We start from the raw sequence: 14,933 nt of genomic DNA, 5'->3' as shown, positions 1-14,933 counted from the left end.
CTTGAACAAAATTTCATATAGCACGGTAGGCAGAAGGAATCTGGTGTTAAGACATTTTCCCACTTTCCACCTCAATGTATCACGGGTAATAATAAAAGTCTACTTTCCTTAGAGATCGAAGATGGTTTTTAGATATTTCATGCTAAAGCCAAACATTGTTTCATCACATGTGACTATTTTGTTTTTTTTTTAATTAGTTACTGGAAATAGAGCTCATGCTATTGAACCTTTGTGATAAGAAATAAAGGCAGGGGCTCACGCTTCTTTATGTCTCTAAATGTAATAAAAAAATTACTCGGTGATATAATTAAGGATTAGCAGGCTGAAGTGGCAATGGGCTGGTCACATTTGCCGCAGAACCGATGACCGTTGGGGTAAACGCGTTCTAGAGTGAAGACCACACCTCGGCAAGATCGAGCTCAGTGGCGTGCCATTGGAGAGGCCTATGTGTAATTTTTTTATGTGAATATATTATTAATATTTTTGGAGGTTAACTAAAATCCTTGCTTTATCGTATACTTTTTATCATATTTATGTTAAAAAAGTATACAATAAAGCAAGGATTTCAGTTAACCTTCGAAACTAAAGTCGAAGATACAGAAGGATATATATCCAACACTTGTATACAGAAACTCGTATCTCGTATAATTTATCAATTTCTGTACATCAGATATATATAAGAAAATAATTATTGGAACGAAGTTCCTTACGGCAGGCTTGGAAGGGATAGGGATTTCGCTGTGTGACCGAACTGAAAAAAATGTGATAGTAAAACCGTAAGAAAAATGCGTGGAATAAAACCGTTAAATGAACGTGCGCAGGCGCGACAGTCGCATACACAGACGAGTAGTGTATAATACCTTTCTCTTTCTCCCTCTTTCTTTTTTTAGTTGATAATTTGAATTACGATGTTTTTTTATTTTAAGTAACTTATAATTTTTTCCTAAAATACTGAATTTCCTAAATACTTTCTTGTACTTAAATAAAAACTAATCAGCAAAATTTAAGAGAAAAATCAAGAAAACCTACATAAAATTGGGCACGACTTTTTTTGCAATTTATGTCGATTCTACATTAGCCGAAGGAACTTCGTTCCTACCTGGTGTCCCACGACACCACACCATTATATTCATATTGTTTTGAGTTCTATTATATTAATCAATGTAATAGAACCCAAAACAATTATTTTAAAAAAATTCGGTTGTTTATCTATGCACCCTAATCTTAAAAACGGCTTAACTGATTTAAATGTAGTATTTACTATTGTATTTGAGAAATTTTCTTTTTTATTTAGTGTCTATTTTATTTAATTCGGTTCATAAGTGAAAAAGTTATATATTAAATTAAATTATTTTTTAAATGACATAAATCTGTAACGAGTGTAAAACAAACACAATGTAAAAATACAATTATTATCAGAATCAACATGATCCGGGGTTATCGGTTACTCGAATCGTATATTCTATAAGAACACATTTATTAATTCGTTGACACTAACGGAAATTACACGGAAATTAGAAAACATGTCTAAACTTACGGTACGTACAAAATTTTACTATTTCCACAGTTTCACATTTGCAAAAATATTTAGAGAATGTTTGTTTAATTATCCTTATTTTTATGGTAAAATGATTTCGTTTTTATCAATAATGATTTATAAAATTAATTTCTTGGAAAATATTCCTAAAGATTTCTTTGCTTTCATGCAGCTCCATTTATACCTACAAGGAAAAAAATAATGTAAAAATAACGAATAAATTGACGACTAACGAGTATATAATATATATAAAGGTACTTATAAAATGTTACTTAAACTAAACTAAGTTCCACTTAAAAATATTTTCACTAGATTATATAAAATATTTTTTGTTATTTATTATCTTATTTTGTTTTATTTTATTTTGCAGTATATTTTAGTATTGATGGTGGTGGTAGCGCTTGTTGCTGCGCGTCCACAAGGTGATATTGTTTGTTCTTCTTAGTTATTTTTACTTTCACGCTGAATCCTGCACATAGCAGGGTAGGCAGAGAGAACATGGGAACCTGGGTAAAGACACTCCGCTACCTATTAAGATACCACGTTCCTTAATTTCCACCGAATTATTCGGATGCGGTGTGATGAATGGCGGAAGTCAACGCCGTGCTAAGAAGCCTCTTGAACAAGAGCGAAGAAATGAAAATATTAAATATTTTGTTCGAAAAGCGTGTTGAGTTTCGCCATTTAACACACAACATCCCGAACGGTCGCGGAAAACTATAAACTGAGAATATTTCACTATATTCTCTTCTAATCTATTCATTTGAGCTTGCGACAAAATGTAAACAAATATATTTAATTTATTGCTATTATATAATTTACAATAATTAATTGTAATCAATTGTACTGTACGATCAGTTATAGCGGTAATGTATTCGTTTTTGCACATAGTAATTTTGGTTACAAAATGTTATACAGTATAAATATATTTCTTTTTTTACCTTTCAGTACAAGTGGTAGATGGAGATAATCAAGGTATTATTTTTAATTTTATAGAATTTTTATTTTTATTTTTATAGAAACTCTCACTTGTGGGAATACTAATATTTTCATTCTATTCGCTCTAGTATCAAAGCAAAAATGTGAAGACGAATTCTCTCAATCAACACGCATTGCCTCGAATGTTAGGCGATTAGGATTTTTAACAATAGATTCCCTCTAACTACATTGCTATATGTGGAGAAAACGTGAGCCTTTAAAAAAGTTTCCTTTTTCATTAATTGTTAATAAACAGAATCTTATTTGATTTATGACAATGACACATAAGTTGTGTACATATATGTGAAATTGTGAATACAGCGGATGCCTTACTCTCTTCTTGTTTCAGTGCAAGTGGTGGACGAAAACCATCAAGGTATACATTTTATAATTTATTAATAGCATTTTTTTAAAAGAAATACTAACAAGTAAAACAAGTAAAGCGTAATGTATGGAATTAATGTCTATTGAATGTCATGCAGGATAGCTGTCTGTTTATGTAATAATTAAATTATACCATACCAGATGGTTTTTGTAAATTAAAATTAAAATATTTACATTCACTGTAATGTAATCGGACATTTTTAATTATTTCACGATTCTTTAATATGTATTTGCCGATAAGGGCCACAGAATCTATTTTGGGACAGCGTGACACGACGTGATCCCAACGCTTTCTACGCTTCATATTTTTTTCATAAAAATTGCATCGAATTAATAAATAATAATCGAATTATCTCGATTAATATATAATAATCGAATAATCGATTTATTTCTCTTAATTATATTTCAATTTGTCTCGTTTCAGTGAACGTTGTAAATGGAGAAGACCAAGGTACAGTACAAAAAAAATCTTATTATCTTTATTTAAATTAAAAAAACATTAAGTTGGTGCGAGTCAGACTCGCTCGCTGAGGCTTCCAGACCAATTCCAGGACTACAGGCCAACAGGTCAAATTTTACTCATAAAAATTGACCAACTAATGTTTGCGGGAATATGCACTCATTTTGTACGAAATGAACTACAAATACAAGTTTGTAATTAATTTCGTACAAAATTATGAATATACTTAGATTTTTAGGGTTTCGTATCTAAAAACGAAATAAACGGAACCCTTATAAGATCACTTTGTTCTCCAGTCGAAACCATTTATTTCAAGAACGCGTGAAAGTATCTAGCTGAAATTAATATTTGTATTTAAATCTGTAGTTTTTGAAGCAGAGAAAAAACAAGCTTCTAAGTCAACGCAATAAAAAGAAATAAGCATTTAAGCATCTATTTTGCTGTTTTTTTTTTTAAATAATTAAATAGAATTGAATACGTGTATATTAAGATGTGAATTTAAATTTATTTTACCTTTTTTTTCAGTGCACGTGGTAGATGATAACTACCAAGGTACGGTACTCCTTTACGTTTTACTGTTATATAATATTTAACAAAAACCTATTTTATGTTCGTAATATAATATTGAAGAAATAATATATGAATTATGTTAATTATTATTAAGTAATGCAATGGGACAGCATCTGACTGTAAATTCGACGAGTGTAGGTTCGATGAAAACTCAGGGGTATGACTACATTTAAATTATTTATTTTCGCGGGGAAAAGCATGAAGTTACGTTTTATGAATATTATTCAATTTATGTATATTGTTGTAGAGTACTTTTGTACACATATTTGCTTAAAAAAAATATTGGATAACTGTTATAAACGTAAAAACTATTTGAGTTTATCCATAAATATAAAACAAATGTTTCTAAAATTTTTCATTGTTTTTTTTTTATTTCAGTAGACGTAGTTGATAGAGACCAACAAGGTATTTAAACTTTTATTTTTTTTTTTTTAATAACTTAAATTATATTTTATTAATAATCTATACTTAATTTTATTTTATTTTGTTTCAGTTAACGTGGTGGATTAAGATAGCTGACATATACCGACAGATTTTATGTTATTCTTATATATAGTAGGTACTAAATGTTAAAATGTCTCATATATTCATAATTTAACTTCAAAATTGTATTTTAATTAAGTATTTCTTGTTTTTTTATATGTGACACAGACTATTCATGGAGAAATGTTTAATTATTTTTATTTCTCTGCTCTTGTCAATTCAAAGTGCGGCGTTGAGTTAAGCCATTCTATATACTTAATAGAAAGTACATAAACAAATTAAAAAAAAATCAGCTTCACGCTGTATCCCGCACACAGCAGGGTAGGCAGAGGGAACGTAGTGTTAGTGTAGTGTTAAGACACTTTGTTCCTCACTTTCTGCCGAATTCTGGAGACATTGCGTGTTGAGTGGCAGAACTCAAAGAAATGGAAATATAAACGTAAAATAAAAAAAAATGCTTTATAAATTGCAGGTAAACAACAACCATTCTACAGGCCAGATATAACACCTTAACAAACTAATGGACTTCAACAACAAACACAACAAAAAGACAATCATATACTAAAACTATTAATATGTAAAAAATATACCAAATAAAGTTTAAATTAGTACAAACGTAGATTTATTTCTGTTCAGATAACAATACCTCCCGGTGACCTGGATGGGCAAGGGGGTCAAGTCCACAGCATCCGTCGGCGTGATTGATCGATTTAAACTCCATTGTAGTCATTATATAATATATGTGGACAATACAATTTACAGCCATTGAGGTAACCTTGGATCTGAAGTACACCTGCACTGAACATTTTTGGATATGTTAATTTCTATTTTTTTACAGTATAATTGACAGTTTCCTAAAACTGTTGTTTCTAAATATATTGTTCGGATTATTTTCGTAAATTGCAATCAATACATAGAATAAGTTTAAAGATATTATTATATTGTAAAAAATTGAATTTATTTTAAATATAATAGTCATGATATTCATGGGAGGTAACGGTTTAAAATGTTTTCGTGTTCCCAGTATGGAAAGAAAAAACAAAAATTGCAAAAATATATAAGCATAGATAAAATGATAAATAAATATTGCAATATGTAGATTCCATTTAATTATCCGTAAAATATTAAAGATAAAAAATATATTTCGATTTCTTGTAATATTACTAAAAAGAATCATTAAGCTATAGGTAAAGAATTAAATATTTTCTTTGGAGATTAAGGCTTGAACAGATAAAATGCAATAACGTATATATATAATGTAAGGCATCCAAGCATAATCCGCCTTTCTACCTATCCATTTCACATTACAATATTATAAACACAATTTCTCTAGAGAAAACTCTATTATAAAAGTAGATATAGAATATCTCGGTTTACAAAATGAATTTCTCATTTTCTTTTCTATATAAAAAGGTTTTTAAAAAGCAATAATAGTAAATGTTTCATTGCTAGTTTTAAAATTGTATTTTCTTTATAAAAAAAACTAGCGGCCCGCTCGCGGTTACATCCGCGTGAACTATGTTATTATTAATTTCTGTCTCCATGACTACGTCCTAGTGACGTCTATGCAAAATTTGAGACTCCCAGCATTTGTAGTAACGAAATTTCATACAAACTTTCGACCCCAAAAACAACCCCTTAGAAGTCGAATATTGCAAATTCCCGTCTTAGCGAGCAACTACGTCCTATAAATAACTCCTATGCAAAATTTGAGATTCCTAGCACTCGTAGTTTCTGAGATTTCGTGATGAGTGAGTGACCTTTCGATTTTATATATGTAGAAGATATATTTTATTTGATATATAAAATTTATCTTCAAAACGTTAACTGTGTTTAACCTAGGAAAGACATACTATCTGCGTATAATCAAAATAAAATTAAATTATATAAGACTAGAGTAACAAGGTGACAATATTATTATGATTTCTTCATAAAAAAAAAATTGTCGCCTACTTATAGCCGTATAACAATTACCTGATAGCGTAATTGCTATACGATTTTTTTCATAATTAAAATGTCTTAGGAATAAAAAACTAGAAGGTATTTTATAAAATTTATTAGCCGATAATTTTGAAATAGTACAAGTTTTACATAACAATAAAACTTGTATTATTGTGGAGAGACGATGCACAGCATCTGTGAGAGGGCGCTGTATACTTCCCTTTGATTATCCAATGATTTTCACTTCCGGTTGCTGTCTTCGACCAATCAGCGATCGCCGGAAGTCACGTGGTCTCAGGTGGTAGGGCGCCGGAACGTATAATAGGCGACACTACGCTTCTTACCTCATAGCAGATTCTCACCAGGAGCCTTAAAATGATGCTGTGCATCGTCTCTCCACAATAATACAAGTTTTATTGTTATGTAAAACTTGTACTATTATTTGGGATGTGACGATGCACAGCATCTGTGAGAGACGTGTTTATAACTCCTGGTGACCACGCACGACGCTATGTGATCTAAATCAGAATGATTGTATAAACTGATTCTGATACATTCAGATAAATTGATCTGTAAAACCACAAAAAACATGAGTAACATTGTTTTATTTATAAGCAAATTGTTAATTGCTTAATTTTTTAATTCAATTAATAATCGCTCTGCCGGAAGCTGAGCCAAAATAATCTAACTTCAATTATTAGATTTACTTATAATTTGCATACAAACAAATTTTAAAAGATGATCCGCAACTCGCTGATAAGCATGAGTAGGAAAGGAAGCTCGCATAACCGTCTAAATAATAAAGCTAGACGTGCTCACTTCTTTTGATAATAATTTAATAACCTGTTTATATAAGTATTCATTATTATTCATGAAGCCCTTGCGTAGCCTCACCTCTAAGTTACACAACAAAATTGTTACCTTTTGTAGCCTGTTTCCGGTGGTCTAGCTAGTTTCTTAATGTAGAACCTAGAAAAACATTTTTCTTAGGATGACACCACCGTCTCTAGAGCGTAATTTTCGACAGGTCACCTGTTTCACCAAAATATTTCTAAACGAAATATAAAGTTAGAAGTACGAGCAGGATCGAAATGACAATGAAAATGTCGTCCGGTCTATTGGAAACCATCTCCGGCTCAGACAGCGGGTCGTAGATAGAACCGGCAACCAACTCCATACTTCCTTTTTTAACAACTATAATAAATTTATAGTAAGTAGACGCGTTCTAGAGTGGACACCACGCCTTGGCAAGCGTAATTAAAAACCGTCTTCCCGCTAGATGGGGTGACGATGTCCGCAAGGTGGCGGCAACGGCCGGATGCAGAGAGCCGAAGATAGAGCCCAGCGGCGCGCCATTGGAGAGGCCCACGTCCAGCAGTGGACGAGGACAGGCTGATGATGATGATGATGAAGTAGTTACCCAAGTTAATTTTTACCCTGTAATTGATGCCATTAGTACAACATATTTATAACACTAGAGTATTTAATAGAATGCTCTATAAAATATTATGTACTTAGCCCAATAATATATTCTTATACTGGTCAAACCTTTGAACGCATTTGTAAAATTTCATTATCACATACTTTGAGTATTACAACTTCACCAAAGCATCAATGAATGCTTACCCGATCCGCAACCAGACCGACAATTCATGATATGAATGTCCTATCTGCTACTTAGGTACAGTACTTGATATATGATGCGTTAGAAAATGTGAGTTTATGAGCTCATTAGTTTTTCAACAAAATTCAGGCCGACTAATGATTATTAATTAATTAATTAATTAATTAATTATTAAGTAATTGATACTACTGTACATTTACATATAAAGTTATCAATTTTATAATATTTCAATTATCGCTTCTTAGCTGTATTTTAGAACTACAATAGTTCACTCTCTGAAATTCGCTTTTAGGAGCAATTTTACAGTATCAAAATATACGATTTAAATACAGATGCACTCAATTTAAACGTCCGACTTCCCCGGACTTAATGATGTCGTAGACATCCAACATGCTCTCCGCCATATTGGAGTTGTGACTACGTGTATACCTCGCTAGCCAGGTTCAGTTTATGCAAAACTCATGGCAATATGCGGCGGAATATCTACGTTACGCACGTGGATATCGCCAAGGTATATATGTAACTACCTTTACACAGCCCTCATGTCCCATGAAGACGATTATTTTCATTAGCTTTCCTCAGCTTTGGAACCAAAGTTACAAAAAACGAATGAAACTTCTTGATAGTCTTTTTGCAATATTATTGATTATCATACTTTATGGTATCCAACAACTTGGTAATAATAAAAGGTTGTCGTCTGTAATTCTCGCATTTCATATTTTGTCATATCTAACAACTTCAGTAATAAGTCGCTCAACTGGCGACATTAATTTGGTCTTGATTTGCCTTCTGAATTATTTAGCTACCTTCTTTTCCTTCTTCTCCTGCTTCTTACTCTTGCTAGATGCAAATTTTACTTCTTTTTCCAAATACTAACATCAGTCGCCGTCGCGTTTTCTAGCTGGATTCTTTTCTTCTAGATGGATTATAGATTTCTTCCACTACATCAGCTTCAATTCTGATGGCTACTCGAATGCACCACAGGGATGTACGGTATCTATTATATAGTACGTCAGCTATAAAATACTTTTGCCGCGGCACTCGCGGGGATGTGCACTCACTTGCACGAGGGTAATGCTAAATTAGCCCAAAGAAACTTTCGGCGACTTTTTATAATACTTGAACCCGCTATTTTAGTCAGTTTTTTAATTTAGTTTTGACACATTGCTTCTTTTTATCCATTACTCAACCATCCATATCCTATTGGTTTGTTTTATCAGTTGTAGAACGTGAGTCGAACTATTTTCTATCCTTGCTTTCTCGAACCGCTTGAAAATTCTTATTGGATAAAGCCAGAGACGATATGGAGAATGCTCATTATTAAGTCGAAAAGAGTTTTCAGAGCCCCCAAACCATCTACACCCGTTTCCGATATACCCATAGGCAGCCTCCGTATTTCTTAACACCATGTATACAGGAAGATACGGTTACATTTAAATAAAATTATTAACAATCATGCAACACCCTTGTACTAAGTTCTGGGCTTGTGTTACCCGTCGGCGGGTTCTCACTCCATACTTCCGATATCCGGTATGCACTGATACTTGACAATTGCTAATGTATAATTAAACGTGCTAGAGTTTCATACTCAACGCATGCTTCTCAATTTTTGATGCATGTACGGTTGACGAAGGTCTAACTGCTTCAAATAATCTTGGAAAAGGATTATTGGTGGCATGGAGGTAAATGGCTAGATGCATTCCCGCGATTAAACCGGGAAGGGCCTACGGAGCCCAAACCATCAGCCACTGCCTCCGATAGGCTCAGAGGCAGCCTCCTTATAACTGCCCCCCTCCCGTACAATTGAGAGCATTAAAATAGTACCGAGCTTTTTTTAAATTCTAATGTACGGATAAATGCACTTTAAATAGTTGGACATACCTTATGTCAAGTAATAGCCCGAGACCCTCTTAGGGCAACTAAGATAAGGTGACGTGCTAGAACTTTTGCCGAAGAGGCCATACAGAAGATCCCGTGATTGCTAAATACTATGGAGCCCATTGCTAAATGTTATGACGTTCACAGCGATGGCAGTAACCATGAATAAGCAGCAAATCCACAATTCTTTTATCCTCACTCCTCCAGGATTGAGAAAATGAACCTCCGATATTCTGTGTTTGAAACACTTTTCCTGCCAGGAGGCTTTGAAATTGTCTTCGAATCCTTGTGTCTAATTCTTCCGAGTATTCGCCTGCAATTGTCAAAAGAAGCCAAAAGAAAGTCCCACGCAGATTTATCCATTGTTATTCGTTAACTCGCTTAGGATACGCTCCCAGCGATTATAACATTTCAACAACGTTAGTAATTATCCTATTACAAATAAATAAAAAAGATTTATCTAAAAATAGACAGACTTATATATGTCGCAGAATAAGGTGGTTGGGACCGGAGCTTGTTCCGATCCCATTTCTGATTGTCATCGATCGGTGTCACGTCAGAGTGACAGGCAACGCCATCTGGTTTTGACAACTGGCAACTATTAAATAATCCGCTTCCCTGATATATATGAGGAGAACAGAATTTTTTATATATTTGATAACTCGCTCAGGATACGCTCCTAACGAATTTATCGTATTTAAACGAAGGTAGTATATTAATGGATAATACAACTAAGTAAACTCGGTGAAAACCGATTTATTTAGTAAACTCCGTTTACATCGCATGACATTATGCCGAGAGCGTTAAACAAGCGATGAGTCCTCTTGCTTTTTGCAATGCCCGTTAGTTGAATAAAATTGGGCCATAACTGCTGAAAATCTGAGACATATACCTAACCTTATTGTAGGTTATAACACAGCCGTGTTCGGTAAGCTCAGAATCCACTACAGTATTGGTATATATAATACCAAGCAATAGAACAGTATTACATGCATGTAGAAACTTGTTACACAAGAGATTCAAATGACTCACCCGTTGTCCATTTTGTTACCTTTGAATTTCACAAAAGCAAATTCTCTTGATGAGGATGAACATCTTTGCTGGAGGCCTTTCCAGGAGTAGGCCCGATATAGAAATCCGGTTCACGATGTGAAGAAATTCCACCTCCAACACTACACTTACCACAGCACTTTCACTTTTAAACGATGTTACTCTAATGGGAAATAACGACGCTATGAGGTAAGAAGCGTAGTGTCGCCTATTATACGTTCCGGCGCCCTACCACCTGAGACCACGTGACTTCCGGCGATCGCTGATTGGTCGAAGACAGCAACCGGAAGTGAAAATCATTGGATAATCAAAGGGAAGTATACAGCGCCCTCTCACAGATGCTGTGCATCGTCACATCCCAAATAATATTACATTATACAAAAGGCTTACTATTGAGAAAAAAATCACGAGCGCAGACTCAACAGTTGGGCTGTTTTTCTTCAAAATTTCGATTTTTTTCCAAAAAAATCAAAAATTGCTTAATATCTGCCAAATCATTGCAAATCGGCTATTATATACATGGGAGCGAAATGAATAGGTACTGAGGTCCTCTACCCATACAAAACCGTTGATCCGTCGAACGCGTTACATCCTGTATATTTTAAAAACTACTGAATTGATTTTAAAGAATCTTTATAATAATATCTATAGTTTATAGAAAAAAAAACAGACTATAATTTATATAATAATTTTGTATAATTTTATTATACAAAATGAAGGACAACCTAAAGTTATTATTTTTTGGTCGCCAGTATTACATAAGAAACCTAAATATTATTTTAAATACAAATTAGTATTTCAATTTAACGTCCATAAAATTGATGAAACCTTTTCTGCAAACTATCAATGAAGGCAAACTCCTACCCACAAGCTACACACGTGCTCGTATCACATACATATATCTATATACAAGTACATATTATATAAAACACATAGAAAAAAAACTATAAACACAACTAATACCTACCATTCTCAAGGAAAATGCGACCGACAGTAAACAACTTTACATACACTGCGCTACGCGTGTTTACATTTCTATTGAATTACCTATAATATAAATTTAATGAAAAATTCCTATATAGTATTTTAGGAATTTAAAATAGCTTCAAAAGATATCATCTAATGAATTTACTTCAATGAATCCAATGACATCACACACTAAAAGACTTCACAACTGGGTTTAATTGAGTACAACGACGTCGGGGCGACCGCCAGCGACTATTCCATTCTCGATTGCTCCACTGTGACACAGAAACGTTCTAGATTCTATAATAACGTTTTAACAATTAAAATGACTGTATACATCGTAGGATTCATATGTGCTTTGATACTGGTAAGATTTTTGTATTATTAAGTTATTTTGAGGCCACAGTTTGACAGGTTGAGAGGTTGCAGGTTCGATTCTCTCGAGGAAATGAAATATTTCATTAGTTCATTCCTTCGCTCTAGTGTCAAGGTAAAGCGACTCAACACGCAATGCCTTTGGAATTTGGCAGAAAATGGGGAACGGAGTGTCTTAAGAGTTGCTTCGTTGTATCTGCGCTATTTGCTGGAAATTAAACCTATTTTATGCAGTATATAGGTATTAACCGTAAATGTCCATTCCATGTCTATTTCCTTTCAGTCTGTCTTCCTGCTCGCGTGGATAGCGTACTGCATGTTCTGCAGGGAGCGACACAAATCGGAAAACTATCAGTACAATATATCAGATTTGCAACGTAAAAACTACGAGTTCGCCCAGGAACAGGAAACCACTACTAAAGAAGTGTCCGCCGGCATATTTATTATGCCGTCGCGTCACAAACAGAACGAAGACTTCTCGTATGACAAACGTCCAGATTATCCTGAGGGCACTGCGAAAAATTTACAACCAAAAACGGATAAATTAATAGAAATATTGAACGATAGTCCAGATGACAATCGCAAATGCGTGGGTTTCGACGTTATTGACTCCGATGTACCTTACCACAGTGACGTATAATTGCGCAACTAATTGTTTGATTACAATACCATTTCAATGGTTTATAATGTATCGATGCACTGAATCTATATTTAAGTCAATTTTATTTTATTATAATGTTAAAATAAAATACACAATTACTGTTAATTATATTAATTATTATTGTTATTAATAAAACATTAAAATAACATTTTGTTTAATTAACTTAATATTACGAAATTGTGTTAATGACGTATCATTATTACCTGTAACTATACCACAGATTAAATATTTTTGGACTAAATAGAAATGTCACTATTAAATATCGAAAAATATCTAATCTGTCAAATCGATATAATTACTTTTATTAGATATCATCAAATTATTAAAACAACATTGTACAACAATGATCAAATTACTTATATTATATTTAAAATTGACATTTAATGAGTAAGTAGGTACAAAAACATTGTAAATGCATTTATATTTCATGGTAGACACTATAACTAGCTTACGTTCATAATCAATATAATATTACTGGCAAACTGGTTATTGCGTGAGGCTTTTGACCCCGTCCGCCATTTTGTCGATGACACTTTTCTCTGTTGGCTTGAAAACATGTACAACGGCGTCTCCAGCATCGCCCAAGGTCTTGACAACTTCGTTCCAGGCGTTTTTCATGGAGTCCATAACGTCCCTTTTCGGCCGATCAGGTTCCAGGGTTAACGCTGACACGTAAACGGCAAAACACTAAAATAAAATATATATTTTTTTAATATGCAAGGCATGTTGACTATATAATTACTAAAACACTTCTGTACCCTTATAAATCTATTTCACTTTAAGTAGGTCTCATAAATATTACATTAGCAAGTGCATACCTATGGATATGACTACTTTTGCTTACAGATACTAATATCGTACCGTGGTTTTGTTTATTATTATTGATTATACTATTTTATTATAAAGGACCTCATGACGCAGTTAATGAAGCGTGTGACTGTAGATCCAACGATTGTGGGTTCGATTACCATTTGGGAAAATGAATTATTTCTTCCGTCTGGCAACGATTCAAAGCACGACGTTGAGATCTGGCACTAAACACGCATTGTCTCAAGAATTCGGCAAAGTGAGGAAGGGAGTTTCTGAACACTAGCTTCCCTCTGCTTAACCTGCTATATGTGGAATACAGCGTGAACATAAAAAAAAAACAAACTCAGCATTAAATGAAAAATAAAATTTTAAAATAAAATGAAAGATACGAGAAAAAAGATAATTTTATAAATTAATTTCATTTATGAAACAATATAATACATATAACATGTTTTACATATCTTAGTAACTGATTTGAATACAATAATAACTAGAGCGTGTGAAATCTTATACGCTGCATACTATTAATATATCGGCAACGATAACTTACTTTAATAAAATTACTTTCTCCATACAATCCTTAGTATTGACCTAAATATTCAAGAAAAATATACAAAATAAATTATCACTTACAAGACAAAAGATGAGCACTATTCGAATATCCATGCTGTTTGCTGGAACACCCTTACAGACATACAGCACTGTGGACGATATCAGGTCTGGTGTCCTACTGGAGCATCAACAGGAAAATCCGATTTACTCTGGCCACGCACGTGTGCCATTAATGAGCGTGAAGAGAAAATTACTTGACAATATAACGCGTGAGGGCTGCGAAGTTGGAGAAAATTAGGCTAATATATTTTACGAATTGGCATATGTCATTTTAAATGTTTTCATCGATTTCTATGTTTGATATAGGTTTACATATATTAAATCTTATTTAAAAAAACGTAGTGTCTTAACACTAGGTTCCCTCTACTTACCCTGCTGTGTGCGGGATACAGTGTGAAGCTGATAAGTCTTATTAAATGTATCAAATATGACTAAACTCATATTACTTCAAAATTTATTAATCTATCCATCAAAAATATAATTATAATAAATATATTATAAAAAATAATGGTTTTTTTCACTAACAACATTATAGATTCAAACTTTTCACATATTGTTATTGGAAAAAAATTAGTAACTCCACTATTATTAGAATGAAATAAAA

At 33.1% G+C, this 14,933-nt stretch overlaps 1 protein-coding gene and 3 long non-coding RNA genes across 7 annotated transcripts; 2 read left to right on the top strand and 2 right to left on the bottom strand.

Annotated features, from left to right (window-relative positions):
- The first annotated feature begins 1,451 nt into the window (after positions 1-1,451).
- On the top strand, positions 1,452-5,024 carry LOC146532027 (uncharacterized). Of its 3 annotated transcripts, none has more exons than XR_014878734.1 (9): positions 1,452-1,538; positions 1,908-1,959; positions 2,486-2,512; positions 2,865-2,891; positions 3,324-3,350; positions 3,885-3,911; positions 4,308-4,334; positions 4,423-4,478; positions 4,885-4,972. It is a non-coding gene; the product is annotated as an uncharacterized LOC146532027 (long non-coding RNA). The 3 variants fall into 3 exon arrangements; XR_014878733.1 differs by having other exon boundaries at positions 1,454-1,538; positions 4,423-4,488; positions 4,885-5,019; XR_014878732.1 differs by having other exon boundaries at positions 1,455-1,538; positions 4,423-4,484; positions 4,885-5,024.
- On the bottom strand, positions 4,970-12,011 carry LOC146532026 (uncharacterized). Of its 2 annotated transcripts, none has more exons than XR_014878736.1 (2): positions 11,873-12,011; positions 4,970-5,210 (listed from the first exon to the last, which is right to left on the bottom strand). It is a non-coding gene; the product is annotated as an uncharacterized LOC146532026 (long non-coding RNA). The 2 variants fall into 2 exon arrangements; XR_014878735.1 differs by having other exon boundaries at positions 4,970-5,205.
- On the top strand, positions 12,004-13,053 carry LOC146532025 (uncharacterized). Its single transcript, XM_085196987.1, has 2 exons — positions 12,004-12,238; positions 12,530-13,053. The coding sequence occupies exons 1-2, from the start codon at positions 12,197-12,199 to the stop codon at positions 12,884-12,886; spliced, it is 399 nt and encodes a 132-aa protein (XP_085053113.1). The 5' UTR covers positions 12,004-12,196; the 3' UTR covers positions 12,887-13,053.
- Positions 13,003-14,506, bottom strand: LOC146532024 (uncharacterized). Its single transcript, XR_014878731.1, has 2 exons — positions 14,351-14,506; positions 13,003-13,594 (listed from the first exon to the last, which is right to left on the bottom strand). It is a non-coding gene; the product is annotated as an uncharacterized LOC146532024 (long non-coding RNA).
- Between the last annotated feature and the right edge of the window lie 427 nt (positions 14,507-14,933).

Source organism: Heliconius melpomene, chromosome 14 (genome assembly GCF_056956725.1).
Source record: "Heliconius melpomene rosina isolate 202511_hmr_F chromosome 14, ASM5695672v1, whole genome shotgun sequence".
Taxonomy (NCBI): Eukaryota; Metazoa; Arthropoda; class Insecta; order Lepidoptera; family Nymphalidae; genus Heliconius; species Heliconius melpomene.
The sequence above is the reverse complement of the archived record's forward strand: the minus strand, read 5'-3'. Positions and strand labels throughout refer to the sequence as shown.

Coding starts and splice junctions, on each gene's coding strand:
- LOC146532025 (XM_085196987.1), top strand. CDS start 12,197: ATGACTGTATACATCGTAGGATTCATATGTGCTTTGATACTG. Junction 12,239..12,529: donor TCATATGTGCTTTGATACTG/GTAAGATTTTTG, acceptor ATTTCCTTTCAG/TCTGTCTTCCTGCTCGCGTG.